This window comes from Scyliorhinus canicula, chromosome 6 (genome assembly GCF_902713615.1).
Source record: "Scyliorhinus canicula chromosome 6, sScyCan1.1, whole genome shotgun sequence".
Lineage (NCBI taxonomy): Eukaryota > Metazoa > Chordata > Chondrichthyes > Carcharhiniformes > Scyliorhinidae > Scyliorhinus > Scyliorhinus canicula.
The window spans coordinates 197,948,616-197,972,786 of NC_052151.1; the positions used below are offsets into that span (position 1 = coordinate 197,948,616).

At 47.7% G+C, this 24,171-nt stretch overlaps 1 protein-coding gene across 35 annotated transcripts in view; it reads right to left on the bottom strand.

Annotated features, from left to right (window-relative positions):
* Window positions 1–24,171, bottom strand: part of LOC119967772 (regulating synaptic membrane exocytosis protein 1-like) — a 1,070,524-nt gene that overhangs the window by 541,743 nt on the left and 504,610 nt on the right. For 28 of the 35 annotated variants that reach the window (XM_038800731.1, XM_038800737.1, XM_038800741.1 and 25 more), the window contains one exon: window positions 6,835–6,891. The exons of 6 other annotated variants lie outside the window; for them this stretch is intronic. In XM_038800731.1, coding sequence (XP_038656659.1) covers window positions 6,835–6,891 — 57 coding nt within the window. Of the gene's footprint in view, window positions 1–6,834; window positions 6,892–7,148; window positions 7,363–24,171 lie in introns of those variants that run through there. One more of the 35 variants, XM_038800760.1, reaches the window with a different exon arrangement.

Genomic DNA, 24,171 nt, shown 5'->3' on the forward strand with positions numbered 1-24,171 from the left:
CAGTCAGTCAAGTCATAGCAGCTCGCTGGACACCACTATTACAAGGCAGGGACATTACGGTAAAACGCACCAAAACCCACACATTTCTGGCCGATAATCTCCAATATGCAGGGACCCATGAGTGTCAGATCATAGCAGCCCAACACCACACAGGACCCTTTATCCCAAAGTCATTACACCCACGAGCAGGCAGTAAGACACAGAATTCCTGAACCACAGGGGATGCCGTAAAAATTTATGTAGACGGTTCGTCCACAATCAAAAATGGAGTTGAAATTACTGTTTGTGGAATTTATGTGGAAGACGTGCAGGGACGCCCACTAAAAGAGATCTCTTTAAAATTGCGCAGCCACCTAGGTTCACAAGCAGCAGAACCCGCAGCCACAGCCTATGTAATTCAGCACCCCTACTCTTTTCCAACCCCCGCAGACATACACTCAGACAGCATTCCTGCCCCTGTGGGAATCTCGAGGTTTTGTTTCAGCCGATGGAAAACCCCTACCCACTGCCCTGTTGTTAAAGCACATTCTCAAGACAGCCTCAGATCGCATCATACGGTATCATTAAAGTAAGGTGCCATCATTGCTCCTCCCCACCCGGTAATGTAAAGGCAGACGCCTTAGTCAAAGCAGGATCACGCCATGGTCACTTCCGGCAGCCACCAAAGAAGTGGAATCTCTTGTTAAGAGGAAGAAGGAGGCCTATGTGAAGATGAGGCGTGAAGTTTCAGTTGGGGCGCTTGATAGTTACAAGGAAGCGAGGAAGGATCTAAAGAGAGAGCTGAGACGAGCAAGGAGGGGACATGAGAAGTCTTTGGCAGGTAGGATCAAGGAAAACCCAAAAGCTTTCTATAGGTATGTCAGGAATAAAAGAATGACTAAGGTAAGAGTAGGGCCAGTCAAGGACAGTGGTGGGAAGTTGTGTGTGGAGGCTGAGGAGATAAGCGAGATACTAAATGAATACTTTTCGTCAGTATTCACTCAAGAAAAAGATAATATTGTGGAGGAGAATGCTGAGACCCAGGCTATTAGAATAGATGGCATTGAGGTGCGTAGGGAAGAAGTGTTGGCAATTCTGGACAAGGTGAAAATAGATAAGTCCCCGGGGCCGGATGGGATTTATCCTAGGATTCTCTGGGAAGCCAGGGAAGAGATTGCTGAGCCTTTGGCTTTGATTTTTAGGTCATCATTGGCTACAGGAATAGTGCCAGAGGACTGGAGGATAGCAAATGTGGTCCCTTTGTTCAAGAAGGGGAGTAGAGATAACCCCGGTAACTATAGGCCGGTGAGCCTAACGTCTGTGGTGGGTAAAGTCTTGGAGAGGATTATAAAAGATACGATTTATAATCATCTAGATAGGAATAATATGATTAGGGATAGTCAGCATGGTTTTGTGAAGGGTAGGTCATGCCTCACAAACCTTATCGAGTTCTTTGAGAAGGTGACTGAACAGGTAGACGAGGGTAGAGCAGTTGATGTGGTGTATATGGACTTCAGTAAAGCGTTTGATAAGGTTCCCCACGGTCGGCTATTGCAGAAAATACGGAGGCTGGGGATTGAGGGTGATTTAGAGATGTGGATCAGAAATTGGCTAGTTGAAAGAAGACAGAGAGTGATAGTTGATGGGAAATGTTCAGAATGGAGTTCAGTTACGAGTGGCGTACCACAAGGATCTGTTCTGGGGCCGTTGCTGTTTGTCATTTTTATAAATGACCTAGAGGAGGGCGCAGAAGGATGGGTGAGTAAATTTGCAGACGACACTAAAGTCGGTGGAGTTGTAGACAGTGCGGAAGGATGTTGCAGGTTACAGAGGGACATAGATAAGCTGCAGAGCTGGGCTGAGAGGTGGCAAATGGAGTTTAATGTGGAGAAGTGTGAGGTGATTCACTTTGGAAAGAATAACAGGAATGCGGAATATTTGGCTAATGGTAAAATTCTTGGTAGTGTGGATGAGCAGAGGGATCTCGGTGTCCATGTACATAGATCCCTGAAAGTTGCCACCCAGGTTGATAGGGTTGTGAAGAAGGCCTATGGTGTGTTGGCCTTTATTGGTAGAGGGATTGAGTTCCGGAGCCATGAGGTCATGATGCAGCTGTACCAAACTCTGGTACGGCCGCATTTGGAGTATTGCGTACAGTTCTGGTCGCCTCATTATAGGAAGGACGTGGAAGCTTTGGAACGGGTGCAGAGGAGATTTACCAGGATGTTGCCTGGTATGGAGGGAAAATCTTATGAGGAAAGGCTGATGGACTTGAGGTTGTTTTCGTTAGAGAGAAGAAGGTTAAGAGGTGACTTAATAGAGGCATACAAAATGATCAGAGGGTTAGATAGGGTGGACAGCGAGAGCCTTCTCCCGCGGATGGAGGTGGCTAGCACGAGGGGACATAGCCTTAAATTGAGGGGTAATAGATATAGGACAGAGGTCAGAGGTGGGTTTTTTACGCAAAGAGTGGTGAGGCCGTGGAATGCCCTACCTGCAACAGTAGTGAACTCGCCAACATTGAGGGCATTTAAAAATTTATTGGATAAGCATATGGATGATAAGGGCATAGTGTAGGTTAGATGGCCTTTAGTTTTTTTTTTCCATGTCGGTGCAACATCGAGGGCCGAAGGGCCTGTACTGCGCTGTATCGTTCTATGTTCTATGTTCTATGTTCACCCGAAAGCGAACCGCTACACTCAGTCCCGGTTTCCCAGACCAATATAGAGGATCTATCTCAAGCCCAAAAAGCAAACAAAACCCTCAAACCGGTTTTCGACGGCACCTTCCCAGCCGCCTATGATAAATGGGAGGAAGCACTGACTGTACAGGACGGCATAGTTTTAAAAAACAGAATTTATGTGGTCCCCACCCAGGACAGGAACCAGCTCATTTACCAATTTCATGACGGACACAGACATCAGGGGATAGACAATGCCATTGCCCATTTAAGAGTGGCCCGATTTAAAAAGCGATGTAACCCATTATGTTGAGAATTGCCTTATCTGTGCTCAGAACAATCCTGAACGTTACTCAAAGGACAATTACTTCACACCCGACCTGTGACTGGCCCTTGGACAAATTTGCAAATTAATTACATTGGCCCCGTTCCCCCTTGCAGAAACGGTTTCATGTATGTGCTGGTTGTAATCAACACCTTTACTAAATGGGTAGAAGCATTTCCCTCACAGACAAACACAGCAAAGGCCACAGCTAAGATTTTGACCCAACAGATATTTACACACTGGGGTCTCCCCCGCAGCATTGAGTCAGACCAAGGTTCCCACTTCACCGGCAGAGTCATGCAAAATGTTTTAACAATTTTTGGGATCAGGCAGAAATTCCACATAGCATATCACCCCCAATCCAGCGGCAATGTCGAGAGAACGAATCGAGCTTTAAAAGCGACCATTAGGAAGATGGTGTAACAGAACAATACCACGTGGGACACGGTCCTCCCATTTGCTCTCATGTTTATTCGGAACACCGTTTCCAGTTCCACAGGTTTCACCCCCCACACTCATGACCGGACGGCCCTTGAAGGGTATTGAATATTTATTAGGCCTCGATCTGGCAAGCCCTACAGTAACCGCCCTCACCCACGAAAAAGCAGTCCAACAGGTTACAGATAACATCAAAGCGGCACAACTTGCTGCAGCTGTCTGATTAGGCACTAGAAGGAAGCAGAGTAAAGCCTGTTTTGACAAAACCGTCCACCCCGTGCACAGTCGGTCAGCAGGTAATGGTTGTACTTTACAACCCCAGTTCTTTCCTCTCCCCCAAATTTGCAGGATTCTACCTCATTTCAGACAAAGTGAGCCTCTCTGTGTACAAGATAACGTACCCCAATGGTAAAACTAGTTGGTCCCACATCAACCAACTCAAAGTCTACAGAACACAATGCAGCCACTCCCACCACATCTCTCTGGCAATAGGAGACAATCTCACCCCGCCCATAGACTATCTAGTCCGACCCCCTACGCGAACCCTCCCTCAGCAACACCGGCATTTATCCTTTGTCCACGCCCAGAGACCCGAACTTGGCTCTGCCCACAGGTAAGGATTTTCACCTTGAACTAGACTCCGACGATAGCCAGAGCCTCCCGGATTTGATTATTATCCATGAACACTGGCGGGATCTCTCTGCCCCCAGTCACCCCAGCCCCCGGAACCACAGCTTAGATATCTTTGACCCCCTAGCTGCCCTGCCCCAGCCACAGCCACCACCCGACCGCAGTACCTTGCCCTCCACTCCCACTGCCCCTCCGCCTCACAACAAACAACCCCTCTTTGGCACCGCGACAACTCTTGCAGACTAATAAGGAATGACAATCCGGATTATCCGACAGCCCATGCGGCCAAGCACAGAAACGGGAGAAACGAGTCTTGCAACTGGGAGATGTTGATGATTCCGATACTGACTCTCGTTTCAGTAATGCTTTTACAACACTGTTTGGTACAGAACCCCGAGGTGTCCAGATGGTGAGAAAGAGACACCGCCTAAGTATTAAGGTGTCCACGTTCTGATGGAGCCTGACCGCCTTTTTCCTTCTTTTTTCTACTACATGGTTTTAATTCATGTTGCCCAACACAAAATTACTCTTCTGATTCGAGGGTACAATACCTAATGTCAGTTAAAGGCACAAGTTTGTCGAGAAACAGATCACTGTTCTACCAGTCTTTATGCCCAGTTTCCACAGACTACAAACTCTTACCATCCACCCGTGTCACCCAGGTAGGGAGTAACGGCACTAATCCCCGTCCTACCTAAGGACCCCAAATTCTTCCGGTCAATTAAGCTCGGGTAGTGGAGTAACAGTGCTAACCCCCGCCCTACCTGGGGATTCCACTCATTCTTCTCCCGCAGCGGCCCACACGCACCTCATGTTCCCGTCACTTCATACGCTCTGGAATGGTTCTCTACACTCTGCACTGTCTTTGGCAAGCCCTTAGTTTCACCTTCTCTACTCTCCGTTTGGTTGTGGTATTAAGAATGCATTTTGCCAAGTTTTGTATGCTCACCCCTTCTTTCCTTTACCTCCCACGACCCCTGGTCGTTCCCCACATGTTATTTACACATATGACATAATTGGTTGCTGATCACTGCTGCTATACACGCTGCTACATGCGAACTGCCTCTGAACCCTGGGAAGAAACTCTATAAAACTGGCCGCCCTGAATTTCGGGCCCTGAAAGTCGGCTGGTTAAGATCAGCCTCAACCACTACTGGTTGTAAGTAAAGGTCGAAGAAATTGTCTGACCACTCCTCGCATCGACCACAAGCTGCGAGAGTCTCTCCAAAATGGTATTTAAAATCCACCTCGGGGGTCTCGCTTCCGTCCTGGCTGACAACACCGGGGCCTGTCCTCCTCCGAAAGTCCGACCCCCTGGTCGAGAGTGTCCAGCTCCTTCACGCCAACCCTCAGTATGCCTATGTGGCGCACAACAACGGCTGACAAGATACAGTCTCCCTCTGGGATCTGGCACCCGCTGGATCCTCTGCGACCATCACCTACCCCCCCCCCCCACCCCCCCACCCTACACCGGACACCGCCCCTACTTGGCCTACACCACCCCTCCCCCGCCATCGCCGATCTACAGTGATGAACCTTCAGGCAACACGCTCCCGGAGTCAACAAGCCCAACACCCGTGCAGGCAGCGCGAGTTCAACACCCGTGCCTGCAGCGAAGCCGAGGCGATCACGGAGAACAATCAAGGCGTCGGACAGACTCGATCTGTGAGCCCACTTCACCCCCACTGGACTTCAATTTCTTAACAGGGGGGAATGTGGTGAACATATGCAAATACAATTCACCACTGTACTGTGTTGTATTATGTTGATGCACTTGTGGGCTCCGCCCCCTTGGGGGTGGTATATAAACCTGCAGCCTGTAGGCAGCACGGTAGCATGGAGGCAGCACGGTAGCATAGTGGTTAGCATCAATGCTTCACAGCTCCAGGGTCCCAGGTTCGATTCCCGGCTGGGTCACTGTCTGTGCGGAGTCTGCACGTCCTCCCCGTGTGTGCGTGGGTTTTTCTCCGGGTGCTCCGGTTTCCTCCCACAGTCCAAATATGTGCGGGTTAGGTGGATTGGCCAGGCTAAATTGCCCTTAGGTGTCCTAAAAAATAAGGTTAATGGGGGTTGTTGGGTTACTGGTATAGGGTAGATACGTGGGCTTGAGTAGGGTGATCATTGCTCGGCACAACATCGAGGGCCGAAGGGCCTGTTCTGTGCTGTACTGTTCTAATTCTAATTCTGTACTGCGGCACTCAGTACAGAGCAGACAGGCACAGATCTAGCGCATTAAAACCACTGTTCACTTCTACTCTTCGACTCGTGTGAATTGATGGTCACATCATAGGCTTTAATCAGACAGTAAAGATAAGTGAAATTAGTCTCATTTCTTCACCTCCTACAGCCTGGCAGTGCCTAAGATGTAGTAGCAAGCCATTTGTCTGCAGATCAACTTTAAAGCAGTGTATGGCTTTGACAGACCCAAAGGGCAGAAACACTCACAAATAAAAAGCAGAAGTCACAAATATAATTTTATCTTGATCATGTTACGTGATGAAACATATTTCCCAGCACAGTTGGATGACTTATTTTAATTTAAAACTACAAATCAAAATCCTTGCTTTTGGCCCATCATGTCCCAGTTGTTGACGCTATAAGGTTTTCAACAATGGCTAGCTGGAGTTTTGCTTTGGTATATTTGATCGCAATGAACATCATTTACTATCTAGAATGGTACTCGCAACTGGGCAATTGAGCTTTCAGGTGAAACGAAATTTAGGTGACTCAAAGCATTCTTATTTGCAAACTGTATAAAAGGCTATCCACCAGAGTTACTAACCACAGCATGACACAGGAGAGGCAGGGCACATCAACTGTCTTCTCCCAAACAGAGCTTCTGTAAGTAACCCAGAAACATCAACAATTGTCAATTCTTCCTGAAAAAAACTTTATATTTCACATGAATAATAAAGAAAGACTCTTAAAATTGCCCACTATCTTAAATAAAGCATGCTGTTATAAGGCCATTTTCCCAAAACAGATTTACATCTGCAACTGGAGTTTTAATTAACACACCCAAAACATATTTAAAAAATAGTGCAAATTGCCTGTTTGGAAATTCATTCCAAGGCACTACCATGTCATTCATTTTACCTGTTCCTGAGTGTAAAGTGTTGAGGAGAATCTGCAGAAATCCAGCGAACATATCACCGCATACAATCACACCAGAGTGCTCAGCCCCATCAACTGTTATCACCGTGCAACTTGATCTCCAAGGAAGGGTACAGTTCTATTACCGGTGGAATTACGGCAACCTAAATCTCTTTGCCATTCTTTGTGAAAGCACAATGTGCATTCACCAGCTACACTCTCAAATTGCCACAGCAGCAACATCACATGACAAAGTCGGAAACGCTGTCGTCATCAGTTTAAGATTCTGCAGAGCATTACAGTCATTGATTATCACAGCAATCCACATTAGCTTTGCATTTGCTAAATACAATCTTAACTGACCAAACCAGTAATGATTTGATGAGTCCCACTATTAACTGACTGAGCAAGAGAAGGTTGTAAATTCTGCCCGCTCTACAGTCCACAAGACAGGCGATTAATATCCCTGAAGCTGGTGCAATAAGATTGAATATATATTCCACACAACCTCAGGCATCAGTCCAATCAAAAACATTGTTGTTACCATTTACCAGTGCAGTTCCTAGTTCATATCCTCGAGAGATATTTTGTTTTAAAAAGGTTAAAATGAAGGTCACTTACTGTATCATACTCTCCACATGCAATTAGAGAAAAAAAATAATCGTTTTGCAAAAATATATTCTAAGATGAATAAAAAACATTACCTGACTGTTCAGAGTCAACATCATAATTATTTTTGTTACATCACCAAATTATTTTCTTCCAATGCTATATATTATTTACTACATAATTTATAATCACAGCTAATATTTATCAATATTTATTATGTGCCAAATATTCAGCCCATGGGGTTTATCTAGTTTCCTGCCCCTTGGTGTGCATTGGTGAAGTGTCTCACACAGTGGCCTTTCCCCATTGTGCCTTGATGACAGATGCCCCAAGCTTTACTGCATCCACAGCACGTGGTCCTGGGCCTTGGAATGTGACTGACTGCAACACTCAATTGTTGACGACTGTATTCACTGGACGACCAGCCAGATTCGGGCAGACCAAAGAGCTTCTTTCATTGAGTTGATGGTGCACCGGCCATTGTTGGATGTTTATCCCAGTGTGCATCCCTGTGTCAGGGAGCTGCTCAGGTTGAATCTCAACAAAAACAACTGCATCTCTGTCCAGAACTGTTTTCAGAGGCACGTCCCAAAAAGAGACAGACAACTAAATTCACCTCACAAGTAACAATAGTTACATGTGATGCTTCATGTCAAAATAAGGTACATTATGGTCAGGGGAAGGTTTAGACAGGGTGCAAAGAAAAACAGTTTTCACCCAGACGGTGGTGGGAATCTGGAACTTACTGTCTGAAAGGGTGGTCGAAGTGGGAACCATCATAACACTGAAGAAGTACTCAGATGAGCACTTGAAACACCAGAGCATACAAGGCTGCAGACCAAGTGCTGGAAAATGGTATTTGAGGGCCAGCACAGGCACAATGTGCTGAAGGGCTTCTTTCTGTGCAGTAAAAGCTCTTTGACTCTATCTTCGACTCTAAAGATATCCTTACGAGATAAAAGACAACCCTGATCAGATCATCTCTCGCTATTTTACAGGTATGTGAATAGAGAAAGATTGATGAAGACAAAGATTGATAGGTCTTGGACAGTCAGAAACAGGGGAATTTATAACGGGGAACAAAGAAATGGCTCACCAACTAAATTAATACTTTTGTTCTGTCTTGGCAAAGGAGAAACAAATAATATACCAGAAATGTTGGGGAACACAGGGTTCATGAATTGAGAAGCTGAAGGAGATCAATATTAGTGGGGAAATTGATGAGATTGAAGGCTGATAAATCCCGAGGGCCTGATAATCTACATCTCAGAGTACTTAAAGAAACGCCTCTAGAAATAGTGGATGCATTGGTGATCATCTTTCAAGATTCTACAGACTCTGTAACAATTCCTACAGATTGGAGGGTAGTTAATCCAAGCCCATTGTTTAAAAAGGGAGGTAGAGAGAAAATAGGAGCGAGACTTAATTAAAGAGCGGAGAGACAGGGGCGAGACTTAATTAAAGAGCGGAGAGACAGGGGCGAGACTTTATTAAAGAGCGGAGAGACAGGGACGAGACTTCATTAAAGAGCACGGAGAGACAGGAGCGAGACTTCATTAAAGAGCGCGGAGAGACAGGAGCGAGACTTCATTAAAGAGCGTGGAGAGACAGGGGTGAGACTTCATTAAAGAGCGTGGAGAGACAGGGGCGAGACCTCATTAAAGAGCGCGGAGAGACTTCATTAAAGAGTGCGGAGAGACAGGGCGAGACTTCATTAAAGAGCATAGAGACAGGGGCGAGACTTTATTAAAGAACGGAGAGGCAGGGGCGAGACTTCATTAAAGAGCGGAGAGACGGGGCGAGACTTCATTAAAGAGCGCGGAGAGACGGGGGCGAGACCTCATTAAAGAGCGGAGAGACGGGGCGAGACTTCATTAAAGAGCGCGGAGAGACAGGGGCGAGACCTCATTAAAGAGCACGGAGAGACAGTGGCGAGACTTCATTAAAGAGCGCGGAGAGACAGGGGCGAGACTTCATTAAAGAGTGGAGAGACAGCGACGAGACTTCATTAAAGAGCGCGGAGAGACGGGGGCGAGACCTCATTAAAGAGCGGAGAGACGGGCGAGACTTCATTTCATAGAATTTACAGTGCAGAAGGAGGACATTCGGCCCATCGAGTCTGCACTGGCTCTTGGAAATAGCACCCTACCCAAGGTCATCACCTCCACCCTATCCCCATAACCCAGTAACCCCACCCAACACTAAGGGCAATTTATCATGGCCAATCCGCCTAACCTGAACATCTTTGGACTGTGGGAGGAAACCGGAGCACCCGGAGGAAACCCACGCACACACGGGGAGAATGTGCAGACTCCGCACAGACAGTGACCCAGCCAGGAATCGAACCTGGGACCCTGGAGCTGTGAAGCGATTGTGCTATCCACAATGCTACCGTGGAGCGCGGTGAGACAGGGGTGAGACTTCATTAAAGAGCGGAGAGACAGGGGCGAGACTTCATTAAAGAGTGCGGAGACAGGGGCGAGACTTCATTAAAGAGTGGAGAGACAGGGGCGAGACTTCATTAAAGAGCACGGAGAGACAGGGGTGAGACTTCATTAAAGAGTGTGGAGACAGGGGTGAGACTTCATTAAGGAGCGGAGAGACAGGGGCGAGACTTCATTAAAGAGTGGAGAGACAGGGGCGACACTTCATTAAAGAGCGCAGAGAGACAGGGGCGAGACCTCATTAAAGAGCACGGAGAGACAGGGGCGAGACCTCATTAAAGAGCGCGGAGAGACTTCATTAAAGAGCACGGAGAGACTTCATTAAAGAGCACAGAGAGACAGGGGTGAGACTTCATTTAAGAGCGCGGAGAGACAGGGGCGAGGCCTCATTAAAGAGCGCGGAGAGACTTCATTAAAGAGCACGGAGAGACAGGGGCGAGAACTCATTAAAGAGCGCGGAGAGACAGGGGCGAGACTTCATTAAAGAGCACGGAGAGACAGGGGCGAGACCTCATTAAAGAGACAGGGGCGAGGCTTCATTAAAGAGCGGAGAGACAGGGGCGAGACTTCATTAAAGAGCGCGGAGAGACAGGGGCGAGACTTCATTAAAGAGCGGAGAGACAGGGCGAGACTTCATTAAAGAGCGGAGAGACAGGGCGAGACTTCCTTAAAGAGCAGAGAGACAGGGGCGAGACTTTATTAAAGAGCGAAGAGACAGGGGCAAGACTTCATTAAAGAGCGCGGAGAGACAGGGGCGAGACTTCATTAAAGAGCGGAGAGACAGGGCGAGACTTCATTAAAGAGCGCGGAGAGACAGGGGCGAGAATTCATTAAAGAGCGGAGAGACAGGGCGAGACTTCCTTAAAGAGCAGAGAGACAGGGGCGAGACTTTATTAAAGAGCGAAGAGACAGGGGCAAGACTTCATTAAAGAGCGCGGAGAGACAGGGGCGAGACTTCATTAAAGAGCGGAGAGACAGGGCGAGACTTCATTAAAGAGCGCGGAGAGACAGGGGCGAGAATTCATTAAAGAGCGGAGAGACAGGGCGAGACTTCATTAAAGAGCGCGGAGAGACAGGGCGAGACTTCATTAAAGAACACGGAGAGACAGGGCGAGACTTCATTAAAGAGCGCGGAGAGACAGGGGCGAGAATTCATTAAAGAGCGGAGAGACAGGGCGAGACATCCTTAAAGAGCGGAGAGACAGGGGCGAGACTTTATTAAAGAGCGAAGAGACAGGGGCAAGACTTCATTAAAGAGCGCGGAGAGACAGGGGCGAGACTTCATTAAAGAGCGGAGAGACAGGGCGAGACTTCATTAAAGAGCGCGGAGAGACAGGGACGAGAATTCATTAAAGAGCGGAGAGACAGGGCGAGACTTCATTAAAGAACACGGAGAGACAGGGGCGAGACTTCATTAAAGAGCGGAGAGACAGGGCGAGACTTCATTAAAGAACACGGAGAGACAGGGGCGAGACTTCATTAAAGAGCGGAGAGAGACAGGGGCGAGGCTTCATTAAAGAGTGCGGAGACAGGGGTGAGACTTCATTAAGGAGCGGAGAGACAGGGGCGAGGCTTCATTAAAGAGCGGAGAGACAGGGGCGAGACTCCATTAAAGAGCACGGAGAGACAGGAGCGAGACTTCATTAAAGAGCGGAGATACAGGGGCGAGGCTTCATTAAAGAGTGCAGAGACAGGGGTGAGACTTCATTAAAGAGCGGAGAGACAGGGGCGAGACTTCATTAAAGAGCGGAGAGACTGGGGCGAGATTTCATTAAAGAGCACGGAGAGTTTTTCAGCAGTAGCAGCGAGAGCAGTAACCAGGGGGCTGTTGGGAAGGTAAGTTTCCCATTTTAAAAACTTACAGGAGCGGTGAGAGGGATGAGCTGAGTGGGAGCGGTTGAATTGCTCTCTGGGAAGGTGAGTGAACTGATATATTTGGGCAGCAGCTGAACCCGAGACACTACACCTGTAGTGTCTCCCACCCACCCTCCTCCTCTGACCAAAAAGAAAGACTGGTGGTAAGTTGCAGCGGCCTTCAGATTTTCGGCGGGAGCAGTGGTGAGGGGTCTGTCGGGGAAGTAAGTTTACCTCTTTAAAACTTTAAAAACTCACCTTGAAGAGTGACATCACAGCAAAGCAGTGACCTGATTGGCTGGTAAGGAAAGTGCTCCAATTAGCTATAGCTGGGAGAAATTTAACTCTTCGTGTGTTGGTAAGTATTGTGATCGGTAAGTAAAATCCTTATTCCTTTCACTTATTCATTATTTGATATAATATTTGTAATCAGTTACGGTAAAGTGTAAAAATGGCAAGAGATCCCAGACCCGTGTAATACTCCTCGTGCTCAATGTGGGAGTTCAGGGACATGGCCGATGCCCCTGACTCCTTCACGTGGGGGTGTGTCCAGCTGCAGCTCCTGTTAGACTGCATGACGGCTCTGGAGCTGCGGATGGACTCACTTTCGAGCATCTGCGATGCTGAGGAGGTTGTGGATAGCACGTTCAGTGAGTTGGTCACACCGCAGATTAGGATTGGTGAGGGAGACAGGGAATGGGTGACCAAAAGGCAGAGAAAGAGCAGGAAGGCAAGCAGGTGTCCCCTGCTATCATCTCCCTCCAAAACAGGTATACCGTTTTGGATACTGTTGGGGGAGATGACTCACCAGGGGAAGGCAGTAGTCGCCAGGCTGATCGCACCGTGGCTGAATCTGCTGCACAGAAGGGCGGGAAAAAGACTGGCAGGGCTATAGTCATAGGGGATTCAATCGTAAGGGGAGTAGACAGGCATTTCTGTGGTCGAAAACGAGACTCCCGAATGGTACGTTGCCTCCCGGGTGCACGGGTCAGGGATGTCTCAGATCGGCTGAAGGACATACTGAAGGGGGAGGGTGAACAGCCAGTTGTCGTGGTGCATATAGGCACAACGATATAGGTAAAAAACGGGATGAGGTCCTACAATTAGAATTTAGGGAGTTAGGAGATAAGTTAAAAAGTAGGACCTCAAAGGTAGTAATCTCAGGATTGCTACCAGTGCCACGAGACAGTCAGAGTAGAAATTCAAGAATAGTCAGAATTAATACATGGCTTGAGAGATGGTGCAGGAGGGAGGGGTTCAGATTTTTGGGATATTGGAACCGGTTCTGGGGGCGGTGGGACCATTACAAATCGGATGGTCTACACCTAGGGCAGCAAAGTAGCACAAGTGGTTAGCACTGTGGCTTCATAGCGCCAAGGTCCCAGGTTCGATTCCCCGCTGGATCACTGTCTGTGCGGAGTCGGCACGTTCTCCCCGTGTCTGCGTGGGTTTCCTCCGGGTGCTCCGGTTTTCTCCCACAGTCCAAAGATGTGTAGGTTAGATGGATTGGTCATGATAAATTGCCCTTAGTGAGCAAAAAGGTTAGGAGGGGATATTGGGTTACAGGGATAGGGGGGGGGGGGGGGGGGGGGGTGAGGGCTTAAGTGGGTTGGTGCAGACTCGATGGGCTGAATGGCCTCCTTCTGCACTGTATGTTCTATGTCTAGGCAGGACTGGAACCAATGTCCTAGGGGGTGTTTTTGCTAACACTGTTGGAGAGGTTTCAAACTAATGTGGCAGGGAGTTGGGAACCAGATTAGGAGGTTAGACGTCAGAAAAGAGGCAGCAACCAAAGACAGTAAGGTACTAGATAATAAACTCAATGTGACTAAGGGGGAGAGTAGACAGGGAAGAGATAATGAAAGCAAAGGGACAGGTGGTCTGAGGTGCATTTGTTTTAATGTGAGAAGTGTATCAGGTAAGGCAGATGAATTTAGGGCTTGGATTAGTACCTGGGAATATGATGTTATTGGTATTACTGAGACTTGGTTGAGGGAAGGGCAAGACTGCCAACTAAATATCCCAGGGTATAGATGCTTCAGGAGGGATAGAGAGGGAGGTAAAATGGATGGAGGAGTTGCATTCCTAGTCAGAGATGATATCACAGCTGTGATTAAGGAGGGCCGATGGAGGATTCGAGCACTGAGGCAATATGGGTAGAGCTAAGAAACAGGAAGGGTGCAGTAACATTGTTGGGACTTTACTACAGGCCTCCCAAAAGCAAGCGTGAAGTAGAGGTACAAATATGTAAACAGATTATATGTTGGAGGCCTAGATGGAACAGAATTTGTAAGGAGCATCCAGGAGTGTTTTTTAGAGCAGTATGTAAATAGTCCAACTCGGGAAGGGGCCATACTGGACCTGGTATTGGGGAATGATCCCGGCCAGGTGGTTGAAGTTTCAATCGGTGATTACTTTGGGAATAGCGATCACAATTCCGTAAGTTTTAGAGTACTCATGGACAAGGACAAGAGTGGTCCGAAAGGAAGAGTGCTAAATTGGGGAAAGGCAGAGTATAACAAAATTCAGCAGGAGCTAGGGAATGTGGATTGGGAGCAGTTGTTTAAGGGTAAATCCACATTTGAAATGTGGGAGTCTTTTAAGGAAAGGCTGATTAGAGTGCAGGACAGACATGTCCCTGTGAAATTGAGGGATAGAAATGGCAAGATTAGGGAACCATGGATGACGGGTGGAATTGTGAGACTAGCTAAAATGAAAAAGGAAGCATACATCAGATCGAGGCAACTCAAAACTGATGAAGCTTTGGAGAAATATCGGGAAAGTAGGACAAATCTCAAACACGCAATAAAGAGGGCTAAAAGGGGTCATGAAATAGCTTTGGCTAACAGGGTTAAGGAAAATCCCAAAGCCTTTTATTCGTATATAAGGAGCAAGAGGGTAACTTGAGAAAGGATTGGCTCACTCAAAGACAAAAGAGGGAATTTATGTGTGGAGTCAGAGGAAATGGGTGAGATTCTTAATGAGTACTTTGCATCGGAATTCACCAAGGAGAGGGACATTTCGGATGTTGAGGTTAGGGATTGATGTTTAAATAAGCTAGGTCAAGTCGGCATAATGAAGGGTGAAGTTTTAGGTATTCTAAAAGGCATTAAGGTGGACAAGTTCTCAGGACCAGATGGGATCTATCCCAGGTTCGTGAGGGAAGCGAGGGACGAAATAGCTGGGGCCTTAACAGATATCTTTGCAGCATCCTTGAGCACGGGTGAGGTCCCGGAGGACTGGAGAATTGCTAATGTTGTCCCTTTGTTTAAGAAGGGTAGCAGGGATAATCCAGGGAATTATAGACCTGTGAGCTTGGCGTCAGTGGTAGGCAAACTGTTGGAGAAGATACTGAGGGATAGGATCTATTCACATTTGGAAGAAAATAGACTTATCAGTGATGGGCAGCATGGTTTTGTGCAGGGGAGGTCATGTCTTACAAACCTAATAGAATTCTTTGAGGAAGTGACAAAGTTAATTGATGAGGGAAGGGCTGTAGATGTCATATACATGGACTTCAGTGAGTCGTTTCATAAAGTTTCCCATGGTAGGTTGATGGAAAAAGTGAAGTCATATGGGGTTCAGGGTATACTAGCTAGATGGATAAAGAACTGGGTGGGCAACAGGAAACAGAGAGTAGTGGTGGAAGGGAGTGTCTCAAAATCGAGAAATGTGACTAGTGATGTTCCACAAGGATCCGTGCTCGGACCACTGTTGTTTGTGATCTACATAAATGATCTGGACGAAGATATAGATGGTCTGATTAGTAAGTTTGCAGAAGATACTAAGATTGGTGGAGTTGCAGATAGCGAGAAGGACTGTCAGAGAATACAGCAAATATAGATAGATTGGAGAGTTGGGCAGAGAAATGGCAGATGGCGTTCTATCCAGGCAAATGTGAGGTGATACATTTTGGAAGATCCAATTCAAGAGCGGACTATATGGTCAATGGAAGGGTCTTGGGGAAAATTGATGTACAGAGAGATCTGGGAGTTCAGGTCGATTGTACCCTGAAGGTGGCAATGCATGTTGATAGAGTGGTCAAGAAGGCATATAGCATGCTTGCCTTCATCGGACGGGGTATTGAGTACAAGAGTTGGCAGGTCATGTTACAGTTTTGGTTCGGACTTTGGTTCGGCCACATTTGGAATACTGCATGCAGTTCTGGTCGCCACATTACCAGAAGGATGTGGATGCTTTAGAGAGGGTGCAGAGGATGTTCACCGGGATGTTGCCTGGTATGGAGGGTGCTAGCTATGAAGAAAGGTTGAGTAGATTAGGATTGTTTTCGTTGGAAAGACGGAGGTTGAGGGGGGACCTGAGTGGGGGTGTCAGTTACAAGGGGTCACGATTTCAAGGTGAGAGGGGAAAAGTTTAAGGGAGATGTGCGTGAAAAGTTTTTTACGCAGAGGGTGGTGGGTGCCTGGAACGCTTTGCCAGCTGAGGTGGTAGAGGCGGGCACAATAGCATCATTTAAGATGCATCTAGACAGGTATATGAACGTGCGGGGAACAGAGGGAAGTAGATCCTTGGAAAATAGGGGACAGGTTTAGATAAAGGATCTGGATCGGCGCAGGCTGGGAGGGCCGAAGGGCCTGTTCCTGTGCTGTAATTTTCTTTGTTTGTTTTTTGTTCTGGCCTTTGCTTCCCTGGTAGCCCGGAGACGGAGACTATTAGCTTGGAGGGACTCAAAGCCCCCGAAGTCGGAGATTTCGCTCGGGGACATGGCTAGCTTTCTCTGTTTGGGGAAAATCAAGTTCTCCTTGAGAGGGTGACTGTTAGGATTCACCCGGAGATGGCAACCGTCCATCGACTTCTTAGCGGAAAATTAATCATCAGCGGAAGGGGGGGGGGGGGTTAGTTTAGCTTAGAGTAGGGGGTTAATAAAAGTAGGACCTGTAAGGGAGGGAGACGGCTTTTGCACTAAGTTTAGAGTTTCATGTGCATTGTGTTGTTACAATACCAAAAAATACCTCAATAAAATGTTTATTAAAAAAAAAATTTTAATCTCCGAGATCGCCCCTCATTCTTCTGAACCCCTGCGATAACAATCCCAACCTGGTCAATCTCTCCTCATAGGACAGTCCCGCCATCCATGGAATCAATCTGGTAAACCTACGCTGCACTCCCTCGAGAGCAAGAACATCCTTCCTCAGAGAAGAAGACCAAACTGCACACAATACTCCAGGTGTGGCCTCAGCAGGGCCCTGTATAATTGCAGCAACACATCCCTACTTCTGTACTCAAAACCTCTCGTAATGAAGGCCAACATACCATTAGCCTTCTTTACTGCCTGCTGCTCTTGCATGCCTACCTTCAGCGAATGGTGCACAAGGACACCCAGGTCCCGCTGCGCACTCCCCTCTTCCAAGTTACAACCATTCAGGTAGTAATCTGCCTTCCTGTTTTTGCTTCCAAAGTGAATAACATCCAAATTATACTGCATCTGCCATTGATTTGCCTACTCGCCCAACCTGACCAGATCATGCTATGGGATCCCTGCATCCTCGTCACAATTCACCCTCCCACCTAATTTGGTATCATCTGCAAACTTTGAGATGTTACATTTTGTTCCCTCATCCAAATCATTAATATAAATTGCGAATAGCTGGGGTCCCAGCACCGATCCCTGTGGTACTCCACTAGTTACTGCCTGCCAACGTGAAGAGAACCCATTAATTCCTACTCTTAGTTTCCTCTCTGCCAACCAGTTTTCTATCCACCTCAATACATTTCCCCCAATCCCATGCGCTTTAATTTTTTACAATAGTCTCTTATGCGGGACTTTGTCAAACGTCTTCTGAAAGTCCAATATACCACATCGACCGTCTCCCCCTTGTCAACTGTACTGGTTGCATCTTCAAAGAATTCCAACAGATTTGTCAAGTATGATTTTACCTTCGTAAATCCATGCTGAATCTGCCTGATCCTGCCACTGTTTTCTAAATGTTCCGCTATAAACTCCTTGATAATGGATTCAAGCATTTTCCCCACTACCGATGTTAGGCTTACTGGTCTATAATTCCCTGCTTTCTCTCTACCTCCCGTTTTGAATATCGGAGTGAAATGAGCTGCCCTCCAATCTGCAGGGACAGTTCCAGAGTCTATAGAATCCCGGAAGACGACCACCAATGCATCCACTATTTCCAGAGCCACCACCTTAAGCACTCTGGGATGCAGATTCTCAGGCCTTGGGGATTTATCCACCTTCAATTTTACCAGCACCATTTCTCTACAAATATTGATCTCCCTCAGTTCTACCCTCTCACTAAACCTTTCATTTTCCAGCATTTCTGGTATCTGATTGATAATGTGTAAGATATCTGATATATTACGTAAACTGCTGAATGGGACTGAAGCTGTCACTTCCAGTCCTGAAATGTGCCCGGTCCACCTCAAATTACCCTGCAAAGTCTCAAACATTTGAGTATTAATAATAACAATCTTTATTGTCACAAGTAGGCTTACACTGCATTTGGGTGAAGTGAGATTCACACTGCTACTGTGCACTGCATTGCACACTATTGCCATGCAGGAGAAACACAAGTGGTATTCATCAGTAACATGCTACCACCAAGCCAAAAGACTCACATAAATGAGTAACGTAGAATATGAATTTCAGTGCTGGTGTGATGAGAGGTACGTAGGTGGTCCCAACAACTGACGGATCGTATCAAACAGCACATTCCTTTGTTTGTTCGCAACAGGCTAAATACGGACAGTACCCAACCATCTCAGGCTTGTAAAACTCAAAACACACCGTCCAACATTAGATGTGATTCAGCAGTTGGACAACATTTACTCATCAATCATGAATGTGCTCGGAATTACACTGAAAAACAATTTCAGATTATGAGTGGAGCTCACAGTGTGGTTCATTTACTCCTCCGAAAAGCTACTGTATTCACACACCCGACCCTGTCCTCTGGAAACAGAATGTCTATGCATTGCGTATTTGACAATTAAACAAAAGCATGGACAGCAACTGTTCCCTGTACCTTGGCCAGAGTTGACTAGCCTCTTCTGAATTTAAACAAAATCTTGGGGAAATTAGTGTTCAACCAATCAGAATCCATTTGGATACTAACCAGCATCTTTTTTCTCATGCAGGATAAATTCTTGCTCGCTTTGAAATTTGGTATTTTTGTATCTGGTCTATTGGGTGCAGGATGAAAAGCTTCCACCACATCACTGGGATTCTCCGTTTGGGAGTCTAAGGGGTTGGTTTAGCTCACTTGGCTAAATCGCTGGCTTTTAAAGCAGGCCAGCAGCACGGTTCGATCCCCGGACAGGCGCCGGAATGTGGCGACTAGGGGCTTTTCACAGTAACTTCATTGAAGCCTACTCGTGACAATAAGCGATTTTCATTTTCAAGTGCTCCCACAATCAGAGAATCACTGCAAGTTCACGGCTGTTTCACTTCCTCTTTTCTCACAGTTGAATCACTTAGCTCCTCTAATATGGTGAGGAGCTGTCAATCATAGTAAGAGTGTTTATAATCATTGTGGTTAGCTTCAAAGCAGGGTACTTGAGATGTATTCAAGCATGAAGGGAAATATAAACAAACAAGCTACAAAGCAGCAGTTCCATTAAACTGTCAATCACAAGCTAGTTAAACATATTACTCTGTGAAATTCAGTGGAAGTTTTGTATTTCAAAGCCAGGGGATTTGAAGCCTTTTCAAGTGGTCTTTTTAGGAAGCCTCTGACACAAGCTGCTGTTTGAAAGTCTTTTGCCTGAGGATGCAGATGTTAGGAAAGGGAATTACGTCTGTTATTTTTTTTTACTGGACTGCTCATCAGGTGTCAGGCAGAGCAGTTCTGGGAAGATGCTCAGATCAGAAATAAAAAGTCAGACCTGTTTAGCACAGGGCTACCTGAGATCACCATGCCAGGGCTGATCTAGATTGCCAAGGACTGGCAGCTGCACACCACTCATGTGACCCACATCCTGGGATGTGGAGGGCGAAGCGTTCCTGGGGTCAACCTCTCAACCATAGATATTACTGACCCAACTCCCAGGACCCTTGGGGGACCCCCACTCTGCAGCATGACCCTTTTGATTGCTCTCAGGCTCCACCGCGGCAGGGCTGAGATTGTCCAACCACGCACCACAGCCCGCCTGGTGGATTTACCACTGTGGAGGTCATAGTCTCACGATGATTGTGGTGGGGGCGGGGTGGCATGGTGCAGGGACAATTGGGCTTTGAGACCATTAATTGCATTCTTCTGCATGATTATAATGAATTTGCATGTCCCCCCCCCCCCCCCCCCGAGGTGTGGGGCGGGACGCCCAGCAGAGGGAGAGCGAAGAATGGCAACAGGTCTGGCGCTCAACGCTGAACCAGATTCTCGGGGGGACGCTTCATTCTCCACCCAATCAGGATTCCCAATCGCAGCAGGGGGGAATGCAGAATTTCAATACATATGAGTTGAGGAATTGACGACCCATCAGGGTCAGAGAATCGCCGGGGGGGGGGGGGGGGGGGGGCATGAATCCTGCCCCGCCGCCGGCTGCTGAATTCTCCGGCACGGGTTTTTGGGCAGGGGCGGGGATTGCGCCGGTCGGGAGCTGTTGACAGCAGCACCCCAGCAATTCTCCGGGCCCCGATGGGCCGAGCGGCCTCCCATTTTCGGCCTGTCCCGCCGGTGTGGATTAGACATGGTTCATACCTGCGGGACCTGGCTTGGAGGGCGGATAGCGGAGCCCTCGAAGGTGCGCGTGTGATGCGGCCCCGGAGGGGGGCGCCACGGCGGCCTGGCCCGCGATCGGGGCCCACTGATCTGCGGGCGGGCCTGTACCGTGGGGCACTCTTTCCCTCCGTGCCGGCCTATGTAAGGCTCCACCATGTCCGGCGGGGAGATGAAACCCCCTGCGCATGCGCAGGAAACACGGCAGCGGTTCTGCGCATGCACCAGAACATGCTGCCGGTTCTGCGCATGCGCCAACTCACACCAGCCGGTGGAGACCTTCGCCGCCGGTTGGTACGGCGCTAGCCTGGCCCCCGGAAGTGCAGAGGATTCCGCAACTGCTGGGGGGCCCGATGCCGGAGTGGTTCACGCCGTTCTTTGGCGCCGGTACGGGCCACCCCGCCAATTCCAGGAGAATCCCGGCCAAAGTCTCTGAGCGATAAGACATTCAACTGCTCTTGACAGCAATTGTATGGGAGAGAAATAATGACCTGCATTTAATGGCTGAGGAGCGAGAAAACCTGGGAAACACTGCCATGGTTATTCTCAGATGCTCCAATGGACTTGGATTCCATACCATTGGAAGTGAAGAGCCTGCCTCCAGATGCAGCGGGCCAATCAGAGTGCCAGCAGCTCTCCAGTCCAAGCACCACCGGTCCTAAATCTTCACCCATCTACATAGGCCCCAGTGAGGGTGGGGGCAAGATTTCCTGCATGGGCCTCTGTGGATTACAGGGTTCATGCTCAGATGAGCCCCTGTTTCCCAGCTTTCCAGGGCATCTCCCAACAAGGTGGCCAGCCCTCCGCCATGGGTAAAAAAATCAACGGCAATGTGATGAAACTCCCACTGAGGGGCCTTAATTGGCCCCTGGGCAGGAGGCCATCATTGATCTTTCCTACCCTTGACTTAGCAGGAAACACTGTTCAGACAGTGATCATAACTCCACTAGATTGAGGATTGTTTCGGAAAAGGACAAGGATGGGCCTGAGATCAAAATTCTAAATTGGGGAAAGGCTAACTTTAATTAGATCAAATATGATTTGGCCAGCGTGAACTGGGAACAGACACTTTTAGGTAAATCTGTGACAGAACAGTGGTTCGCATTCATGTAACAAAAGAGGAGAGTACAGGGCCAACATGTTTCAATCAAGAGAAAGGGTGGGACCAACAAATCCAGTGAACCCTGGATATCAAGGGATATACATGGGCAGCACGGTAGCATTGTGGATAGCACAATCGCTTCACAGCTCCAGGGTCCCAGGTTTGATTCCGGCTTGGGTCACTGTCTGTGTGGAGTCTGCACATCCTCCCCGTGTGTGCGTGGGTTTCCTCCGGGTGCTGCGGTTTCCTCCCACAGTCCAAAGATAAATTGCCCTTAGTGTCCAAAATTGCCCTTAGTGTTGGGTGGGGTTACTGGGTTATGTGGATAGGGTGGAGGTGTTAACCTTGGGTAGGGTGCTCTTTCCAGGAGCCGGTGCCGACTCGATGGGCCGAATGGCCTCCTTCTGCACTGTAAATTCTATGTAAATACAGCACTGGATAAGGAGGAAAAGGGAGGCTTTTGGCAGATATTGAAGGTTGAAAACAGCAGAAGCGCTGGAGGTGTATAGAATTTGCAACTTGGAACATAAAATGGAAATTAGGAGGGCAAAAAGAGGACATGAAAGAATACTAGCAGCAAAATAAAGGAAAGTCTGAAGTTGTTTTACATTAAGGGGAATATGATAACTGGGGAATGAGTAGGACCCATTAAGGACCACAATAGTAATTTGTGTGGAGCTGGAGGATGTAGGCAGTGTTCTAAATGAATACTTTGGGCGGCGATCTTCCCAGAAGGGAGCAAAGTCCCCGAGCAAGCACGTTTAGCCACGTGTTTCCCGGCACTCGCTTTAAATAAGGAGTCTGAACAGGGAACAATGAGGCGCTCGACTCGACGAAACTCACCATTGTAGTGAGAGATCTCCAAGGCCCCAAAAAGAACTCTTCCCCCACACCCCACCCCGCCATCCCCACCCTGAACACAACATGGGAGCCCCCCCCCCCCCCCCCCCCCCGTCCCCCCCGTCCCCCCCATGCCCATACTGGGCATCCCCGACTCGATCACGCACATGCAAAACAATTCCAGCTTGGCACCTTGGCCTCCTCCTGTACTGTAACAATTCTGTGATTCTGTTTGTCTGATAAAGAAATGCCCCATGTTACTCCTACAGTTAAAGCAGTCAATGGCATTGAGCTACTGAATGAATATTAGGTCAGATGCCAAAGAGTTTTGTTGAAAGGCATGTTTTAAGAAGTGTTTTAAAGGAAAAAGCAATTAAAGTGGAGAGTTTTAGTGAGGGAATTTCCAAAGTTCGAGTCCAAGAAGCTAAAGGTGTGTGTGGTCTTTTTTGTGTTTCTTATACTCAGGATGGATGCCATAGTGTTCACAAAGATTACACAAGCTAAGTTCAATAACTTGTAAGATGGTGTTACAGAAGTGGAAATAGGCTTCTTGGTACAGTTAATGGCTAACAGAGTTTGTCACAAAATCAATGACTTCAGTCTTCCTAATGTTTCTGCTTATCGGGTTCCTCATAGAAAATAGAAAAATACAGCACAGAACAGGCCCTTCGGCCCATGATGTTGTGCCGAACCATTGTCTTAGGTTAATCATAGATTATCATAGAATTTACAGTGCAGAAAGAGGCCATTCGGCCCATTGAGTCTGCACCGGCTCTTGGAAAGAGCACCCTACCCAAGGTCAACACCTCCACCCTATCCCCATAACCCAGTAACTCCACCCAACACTAAGGGCAATTTTGGACACTAAGGGCAATTTATCATGGCCAATCCACCTAACCTGCACATCTTTGGACTGTGGGAGGAAACCGGAGCACCCGGAGGAAACCCACGCACACACGGGGAGGATGTGCAGACTCCGCACAGACAGTGACCCAAGCCGGAATCGAACCTGGGACCCTGGAGCTGTGAAGCAATTGTGCTATCCACAATGCTACCGGGCTGCCCTTAAGAACAAATTAATCTACACTCCATTATTCTACCGTAATCCAATAGCCGCTTGAAGGTCCTTAATGTTTCCGACTCAACTACTTCCAAAAGCAGTACATTCCATGTCCCCACTACTCTCTGGGTAAAGAACCTACCTCTGACATCCCCCCTATATCTTCCACCATTTACCTTAAATTTATGACCCCTTGTAATGATTTGTTCCAGCCAGAGAAAAAGACAGTGTTTGACTGTCTACTCTATCTATTCCCCTGATCATCTTATTAACCTCTATCAAGTCGCCCCTCATCCTTCTCCATTCTAATGAGAAAAGGCCTAGCACCCTCAACTTTTCCTCGTAAGACTTACTCTCCATTCCAGGCAACATCCTGGTAAATCTCCTTTGCACCTTTTCCAAAGCTTCCACATCCTTCCTAAAATGA